Here is an 8,658-nt window from a genome sequence, read left to right on the forward strand (position 1 = left end):
CATCGGCACTGTCTTTAGGAATACCAAGGAGGTATAAAAATAGGTACCGTACTGGCTACGGGTCGTCTGATTTATGGGTATCGGTTTGTACTTCGAAATGTTGCAACCCGTATCATCACGACTAGTTACGAAGGTACGGTATTTAAAGAAATACCAACACATCGAAGGTTGGCATAAAACGGTAATGGTAACCAACAATTCTAAGATTACTTCCAAAGTTAAGTAGGCTTAGATCTACCAACAAAACTCCAATTCACTTTCCTGCTAAATTCACTCTTTCTTTAAATTTAAAGCCATGCTCCGGAGAAAATAAAGATACATTGTACAACTGATTTTTTGATAGGCATTTAAAAATTAGAGGAAAGTCCATCCATCCCTTTCCTCTCAGGTTTGAAATATTCAAAAATCTATATCTCATTAAGCGTTCTCGAGTTTTTCGTCAAACACCCTTCGTCTTCTGAAATTGAAATTTTTATATTTGCTTTTCTCTTTTGTGGTGCACCACCGTATCTATTCATTCATCAATATATTATGTCTCTACCTTTAATTAATAGCAATTAATAATAATCAATAATTCTACTATAATTCTCTAACTTTATATTTTTTTTTCTTTCTGGGTTCAAACTTTGTTTTAATATTGATTGAGAATAACTTTTATTTTGTATTAATTTCAATTGTTTTAACTTTTATAGAGAATCATTTTTTTTACTTGTGCTATTTCTATTTTACTCATGTTTTTTGTGTTTGTTGTATTTGTTATGAAGGCCTCTTTGAGTCAGCCTAGCTGTACGAGCTACAAATAAACTGTTGTACCACATATAAACATTGTTTTTTCTCCGGAGCCTGGCCTTTAAGATTCTGAAATCTTTCTTTCACTCACGTACCCCGGACGGACGACTCACCCGGCCTGCCTTTCTTCATGCAGCAGGTAGTGAAATTTGTTTGTGCACTCTTAATTTCTCTCATTAATTAACCGACGGACTTTTCTAGTCAGCTCCACAAATATGGAATAATAATGGTACTGTTAAGAAACTTGTGCCTCAATGACGTCACGACCTTTTGGACAGAGGAGGGCGATAGTTAAATAATTTAGCGCAAGAGGCTGCGACTTGCGACTTCATCCCACCCAGGCCATATAAAAACACCAGAACGTAGGACGCCACCCATCGGCTGAAAAATAGAACATTGTAAGAACAAAGATGGCGGCTACCAGTGATTTTAGTTCCGCAAAGATGAGTAGATTGCAGATCTGTCTGTGTCTTGTAGGATTTCTTGTAAGTTCAGCGCACTAATTTTTGTTTTTACTGAATAGTATAATACGACGTAGTTTAAACTAGAGCCTTGGGCTATACTCTATTGTAAGGTCCTTAGACCTAAGCTAAACCGGGCAAGGAATGTAAGTAAGCGTAGGCCTAGGGCCTTGCTAGGTAGGCCTGGGCTATCCTACGCCTGATAGGTAGGGTAGGGACTACCGGCTCGGTCGGCCTACCTAGCCTTCTAGGCTAGGGCCACTTTTTAATTGTTAGCAGTACAACGTGCAGTCATGGCCGCTAATGTCTACTGCTTGGTACTACAACTACAGTAGGACTAGGCCTAACTAAAAGCCTAGTACTAGTAGTATACAACAAACAAAATCAGAGCAAAACGGCATATTAATGAATATGCGTTCTCAAAGACTTTATTATTTTTTCTTTAAAAAAAAATTTGAATCAGATGTTTCAGTAATTTACTTATTAATATTATTTTTTTGTTAAATAGGCCTAAAAAGTACTAGCTTACTTAGCTGTTAACTGTATTTTGATTTTTGAAGTATTTTATTTATTGTTGTGAATTTTTGGAGTAATTATTTTTTACGGACCACAATGTAAATAAATTGACTTTTGTGTATTTTTCTCTGAATTTAAATTTTATATTATGGTGTATGAATGGAATGAAAATAAATTGAAATTGTTGATGTTGGTTTTGTCTTCTCAATATTTATGTTCCTAGCTAAGTTAGAGACTAGGTTATGTTACTGCATATATTGTATTGGATATGGTATTAAACGTAGTAGGCTTCATCCGACATGACATGATAGAGTAATGATAAATAGAATTAATAATTAATACTGTAATATTAATTAACCTATTTTTAATGTATCCTAGGACTTCCTGGGAGTTGGTATGTTGATTCCACATATCACCAATTATTTATCGAGTCTTGGGGCAACGCCAGGAGTTATAGGAGCTGTCAGTGAGTATATCATGGCTGCCATTCTTGTTTTATCCCATATTTATTCAGCAAAGTTACCGGAAGCACTACAAACTTTAAGTGAACATGAGAGGAAACTTATATATTTTTTCCAGAACTGTTTGGGGTATGGGGTATACATGAATTTGACATGTCAAAAAGTGTTTCTTCGTCTGAATGCAAAAGGGCGTCAGTTGCAAGTTCATGTTCTTTCATTTTTTATTCTCTTCAGTTACATTTCAATAATTTATTTAAAATGTTATTCAATTATTAAAAATGTTATTCAACATTAACCTGCTAGCGTTTTCTGAATTTCTCCCTTGGTTGTAACTAATATAAAACTATGTATGCAACAAGGTTGTATCCAAGATTCATTAAGAGGAAATTCCTACGAGAACCAGGGGCTCATGATTCACAAAGGTCTGCTTGTGGGGTCTAGGGAAAGATTTGTGGTTGGGTAGAGGGTGAAGGCTCTGAGCTGAATTTTATCATCATTTTAATGGTGTCTGATGCAAGGGGAAAGAGAGTAAGGGTTACCAAACGTGTTTGCTTGGTAGGTAGAAGGAACTCTATTTATCTATTTTTTCTACCATCATTCCTTTACCCTTGATGATGGACACAGTATTCACTCTGTTATCTGTTTAAATCTTGTGTTTCCTTGTGTTCAAATTAGAGCTTTCATCATTTCTTTCTTCATTATTTTTTTATATTTGCCTTTCTGGTGTGGCCTTGTATTTTACCATATACTTATTTTTATTCTTTATTCGCCTAAAGTAGTAAAATACAATGGTGGAATACGTACAGAATACAAGTACAATAAATTGAATGAGTCAGCGCTGCCGTCCCGAGGCAAAACAATGTAACTGACATTTTTGTCGATTTTAAAATAATATCATTTGGGAGAATATTAAACACGGTCTGAATTACCTGTGAAACTTTCAGGTCTCAATAATGAGTCGTTTCTGAGATAGCACCACCTATCTTTAAGCACAAAACTAAAATCTAGTGATTTTCTGTGGCAAAACAACGTAACTACAAGAAAGATTACGTGGCAAACCAACGTATCTGCAATGAAGATACGTTGTTTTGCCACGGAATGGTATTCAAAAATGGTCTTGAACCGATGGAGTTTGGCAAGGCAAAATCAAATGGTTATTAGTGTTTTTATAATATTCTTAAAAGCGATGTATGCACAGGCTAGGTAATGCATATGATTGCGCCAAACATAATCAATTCCAAAAATATGTCGCACTTGCAACAATATCAAGCCGGATATGTTTCCGTGGCAAAACAACGTATCTGTAATTATCGCTAATAACTTTGCAATAAACAAATGGTTGTAGTTTAAATTTTAAATATAATCACAATGTCTATAGATATACAATCCTGAAAAATTTCAAAAGGCTACGACAATTTATTGCAAAGTTATAAACATGCAAACTTTAACTCTATTTTTCTCCAAAAGTGAAAATTTCAAGTTACATTGTTTTGCCACGGAATGGCCAAGCAGGAAGACAAAAGCGAACTAAATCACTATAACACAAAGTCTGTAAACCTCACTCATCAAGTTAACATGAATACTATATTATAAATAATATAGGTTAATTACCATATTATGTAATGTATAATTTAGCAAATTAATGCAAAGTCTTCTATTATCTAAATTTGATTTTTTTTTTGTTATTACTATAACCAATTGAATCTTTCTTCTTTCCATTTTAGTGTCTGTTTATGGTGTTCTGCAGTTCTTCTCAGGTCCTATGGTAGTAAGTAATTGTACGATTAACAGTGTTTCCATGGGCTGTTCTGACCAAACCAACACAAAATGATACTGTACACTACAACAAATATGTAGTACATTTTCATATTTTACACTTTTATCTTCCTGTGCTTAGATTTTGCTCCTTTAATTTTCACACTTGTCTTTATTTTATTTTGGCTCCTGTAATTCACAAATGAGTACATTTTTTGTTGAAAATGTTGCCAAATTCAATCTGATGAAAGTCTTGCTTTAAGCTTACTTTTAAACTAATTTTACAAATCTAATCAAATCTGAAACTTTTGAAAATAAAATTAGAATATGTGCACTCAGTGTACAAGTATTATTGGACATTTAGGTCCCTATATTTGTTTAATCGTCTTTTCATGATTGTTACCGGTTACATCAACAATAAACCAGTTATATCAACTATGAATTGGTTATATCAACTATAAACTGGTTATATCAAAACAGTTATAACTTATTATATCAACTATAACATGTTGTTTGACAGGGTCGCTGCAGTGATCTATTTGGCCGGCATCTTGTGCTATTCTGGTGTCTTCTGTTGACGGGTATTTCCTATGGATTGATGGGGCTGACAAATAGTGTTGCAATGGTAGCATTGACAAGGATACCACTAGGTCAGCACATATTGATACCATGCATACTTCACTAAGTCATGAATTTTAATGATGTGCTTTTACCGTTTACATGTTTATCGATAACTATGTTTTAATGCGTACTGCGCTCTGATCTCTTTTAGAAGGGTGCCTAATAAATGATAATTATTATTATTATTATTATTATTATTGTTATTATTGTTATTATTATGTATGTGTGGCATTACAACTTATTCATTATCATGATTATCATAATTTCTTTCTAATAAAACTCAGCAACTGTAATTTTATAACACTCTGACTCAATCCCACACCCAGACTTCTCACATCCGACGATTCTTTATTCCATGTATTTTACATTAATTAATGTTTATAATTTAAGATATATTCCCAACCGACCAACCTTAATTTTTAATTTTCACCTATGCTTGGGCAACACAAAATAATTACAGCATTTTTATGTTCTGTTTATATCAACTTGGTGATTCAAACATTCTTTAGGTATAGTCAAGCAAACACAATCTCTTGCCAAATCGTATTTGGCTGACATCACTCCTAAAAATCAGCGTGCAGCGATATTCGGCCGCTACAATGCCATCAGCACTGCAGGCTTCATCGTTGGGCCCGTCATTGGCGGTTATATCGCAGAGGACTCTGCTGATTTTAATAAAGTGTGCTCCCTCACGTTCATTACATTCATGGTAAATGTAGGTGAGTCAATCAGTCAAACCATTGATTATCAATTGAATGTCATTATGTAAACATAAGTCAAAAAGGGTCTCATTATTTTCCTGGTTATCAGAAGTATAGTGATAGAGTAATGACATAAAATATGTCACTTTTATTTAGCATATAAGGCCAATTCCTTTATGCCCTTCACATAATATGCCTGGCATTAGGCCAAACATTGTGTACTATGTTGCTTCATTACAGTAACAATTGACACCATCTTGTTACGTAGCAGCTAGCTACAGTACCAAGTGGTTGTTTGGCTTAGTGCCTCTACAGCTACTGTACCTACCAAGCGTTTTTTGGCCTAGCGACTCTACAGCTACCTACCAAACGATTTTTTGGCCAAGCGCCTCCACAGCCGTCTACCAAGCGGTTGTTTGTCCTAACGCCTCTATATCTGGCCACGGTTAATAGATTTTTCAACTAGTAATAGATCCTAATCATCTCCAATCAAAAAGAAAAGATCCTGTTTATATGTAATTGTTAATATAGTATTGTGAAGTTGTTTGTTTTTTTTTTTGTTTTTTTTTGTATTGTAATCTTCTTAGATACTTACTGTACTTTTGCCTGTGATCAGATTCAATGTTACAGGAAAATTTCCCAGTAATTTCTGAAAGAGATAACTGATTTCATTATTATTCCCATTTATTTATAGGGCTTGTATTCTTCTTTGTGTCAGCATCTCCTAAAGAACATGTTACACGAACACCATCCGTTGAAAAGTTTACTTCCGATGATTACAGCATTAAAGTAAAAAATTTCTTTGCAACATTCAAGAAAATAGCGAAGACACAACCTGACTTGTTTGCAATACGCTTCTTGTCAGGATTGAGTATGATGCTGTTCAGGAGTAATTTCACTTTATTACTTGAACAAAGATTTGAAACAACGCCAAAAATCAACGGCTGGATCATCTCTTATGGAAGCCTAATCAGCACGCTGTCTGGAATGATGGTCGGTCGCGTTGTTTTTTATTACAAAGATATAGCACGTTTACTACGACATTCATCAACTGGAACAACTATTGCGCTTATTTGCATGACACTATCTCCATCGCTGACATGGTTTGTCGTGTTCTCAACATGTTTATCAGTATTTAACGCTATTGCCAGAGTGTGTGCGGTTGATATCGGTATACAACGTGGTGGTCTATCAGATACAGGGTCGCTTCTAGGGCTTACGCAATCTGTGATGTCGGTGTCACGTGCCATGGCACCATTACTGAGTGGCATGGCGATGGAGTATAGTACTTACTGTCCAAGTATCATTGCAACGATTCTAGCTGCTTCCGGGATAGCATTACAGGTGGCTTATCCTCAGCACTATCACCTATCTGAAAATGGAAAAAAGAAAGATAATTGAACTTGAAGAGGTATATGATTCATTCCACAACAGTGTTATTCACTTTATAGTTATTTATATCTGTCTTCTATCAGAGCTTTCATATAAATTTTAATAATTTTATAATCTATAAATATATTTTTGAATCCTAATTAAGTTTCCAGGATGTAGTGTGGCTATAAAAAGTACATTAAAATATATTCGATTCTTATCCAACGGTGAGTTTCTAACCAATTAGAAAGAGATCCAACGGTGAGTTTCTAACCAATTAGAAAGAGTGTGATGCTCTTTAAAATACATATGAGGCTTACCATCCTTAAACCAGCATACATACAGTAATTACAGTAGCATAAGAATGTGACAGTATTGTATACAGTACTTTATACTTTGAAACCTTGGTACAGTATTCATGACTTTTTAACTAAATTCCTATCATTTTTAAGCTTATAATGTGGAGAATATCAATAAAAATTGAGTTGTTGTTTTGGTCACTGGCATGGCAAACCCCATATGATACTTAAAAAAGTAAATCTTGTAAATCTTTAATTGCTTTGTATTTATCAGCTAAATTAGCTTCCAAATAATTTGAATTGGAAAAGAAATTTATTGGATGTTTAAGTTATAACATTACTATGATCTTTGGATACCTTTGTATTTCTGCCAGCAATTTTTAAGTATTTTTGTAGTAAAATTCTGTAAATCATTAAAATACTGATTTCTTTTTATCTGTAACTTATTGGAGTAACATATGTGATTCTTTTTTAAGTGAAAAATCTTTCTTTTTTTCAAAGTTTTTTTCTATTTTTTTTGGTGGCAGTATATCTTATATTTCTACACATTTATAAATTTAAGTTACAATTATTGATAATTCACTTTTTGATTTGAATAACAATATTTACATTCTATTTTGAAACTAATTATTAATTTGAACTTTTTTCAGGACTAATTTTTTGAAGCTTAATTTGAAGATTATTTTATGTAGTTGTGTTAAAATATGCCTCTGGATATGAAGTACTGTACTGCAACACATGGAATAATAATGTTGACGATTGTATCTATTTTAATGAAAGTATTGTAAATTGAGATTTCTATGGAATAATAATGTTGAAAAAGTATTGTACCTATTTTGATGACAGCATTGTGGAATTATGAGATGGATATTGAATAATAATTTTGATATTGTGTCTAGTGTGATGCAAGTATTGCGAAAATAACTATATAGTTGTGGCGAATGATTACAAATAATAATGGTATGAGAAATTGACGAAAGTAATGTATAATGATATTGTGCTCTCTGAAAGGAACATTTTCTTCTATTTTTATGATAAAATTTTTGCGAGAAGAATTTAGAATGCACTAATATAATATAGTTTTTGAGTAAAACATGGTAATAGGAATAAATGTTTTGACTGAAAATTATATAATACATTAATGACATAAATGTTAATAGGTTTTATAAAAATCATTTGTCACTTAATTGTTGTATTTTCTTGAGATTTACAGTACACTTATATGGGTTGATTCCAAAGGCTGAATGCACAAAGGTACATTCATCTCACTATCTACCTCGCAGGGCAGTCTGTTCGGCCTAGAGTATTTGATACATATGTTAATTGTTTATCTACTTTCTGTTGAAGTTAGATATGTAGTGAGTAATGTTGTCATTGACTATTCCTTTTCTGGGAATTATTCTTAGGCAAGACTTTTTTTATTCCTTGTTTCGCATACTTATTTTTTTAAAGATCATCAGAGGAGGGCGGAATAAAAATAATAATAAATTTTTGTTTTCTTATTTAGCAAATAGTTTTTCCAAAAACATCCAGACGGAGGTGAATGTAAAAAATAAATTTTATTGGTGAATGTAAAATGGGATGGTTAAATGCTTCAAATTTATGTAATTAGGAAGAAATATACATATTCTATCTTTGGAGATTTCAAGGCAGTGGAGGGCGTAATAAAAATAAAACTTTAATT

General features: G+C 33.1%; 1 protein-coding gene across 4 annotated transcripts in view; it reads left to right on the top strand.

Annotated features, from left to right (window-relative positions):
* The window catches only part of LOC117121329 (major facilitator superfamily domain-containing protein 9-like), a 13,368-nt gene extending 5,207 nt beyond the window's left edge, over nucleotides 1–8,161 (top strand). Inside the window, exons 1-6 of one of the 4 annotated variants that reach the window (XM_033266518.1) lie at nucleotides 1,150–1,274; nucleotides 2,145–2,232; nucleotides 3,952–3,995; nucleotides 4,503–4,632; nucleotides 5,113–5,322; nucleotides 5,999–8,161. In XM_033266518.1, the coding sequence (XP_033122409.1) occupies nucleotides 1,200–1,274; nucleotides 2,145–2,232; nucleotides 3,952–3,995; nucleotides 4,503–4,632; nucleotides 5,113–5,322; nucleotides 5,999–6,705 (1,254 nt within the window). In that variant the 5' untranslated portion in view covers nucleotides 1,150–1,199 and the 3' untranslated portion in view covers nucleotides 6,706–8,161. Of the gene's footprint in view, nucleotides 1–1,149; nucleotides 1,275–2,144; nucleotides 2,233–2,613; nucleotides 2,783–3,951; nucleotides 3,996–4,502; nucleotides 4,633–5,112; nucleotides 5,323–5,998 lie in introns of those variants that run through there. The other 3 variants (XM_033266603.1, XM_033266741.1, XM_033266671.1) reach the window with 3 other exon arrangements.
* The last annotated feature ends 497 nt before the right edge of the window (nucleotides 8,162–8,658 follow it).

Source organism: Anneissia japonica, unplaced genomic scaffold (assembly GCF_011630105.1).
Source record: "Anneissia japonica isolate Jap-2015-1 unplaced genomic scaffold, ASM1163010v1 scaffold287957_len1322810_cov207, whole genome shotgun sequence".
In the NCBI taxonomy this organism is placed as follows: domain Eukaryota; kingdom Metazoa; phylum Echinodermata; class Crinoidea; order Comatulida; family Comatulidae; genus Anneissia; species Anneissia japonica.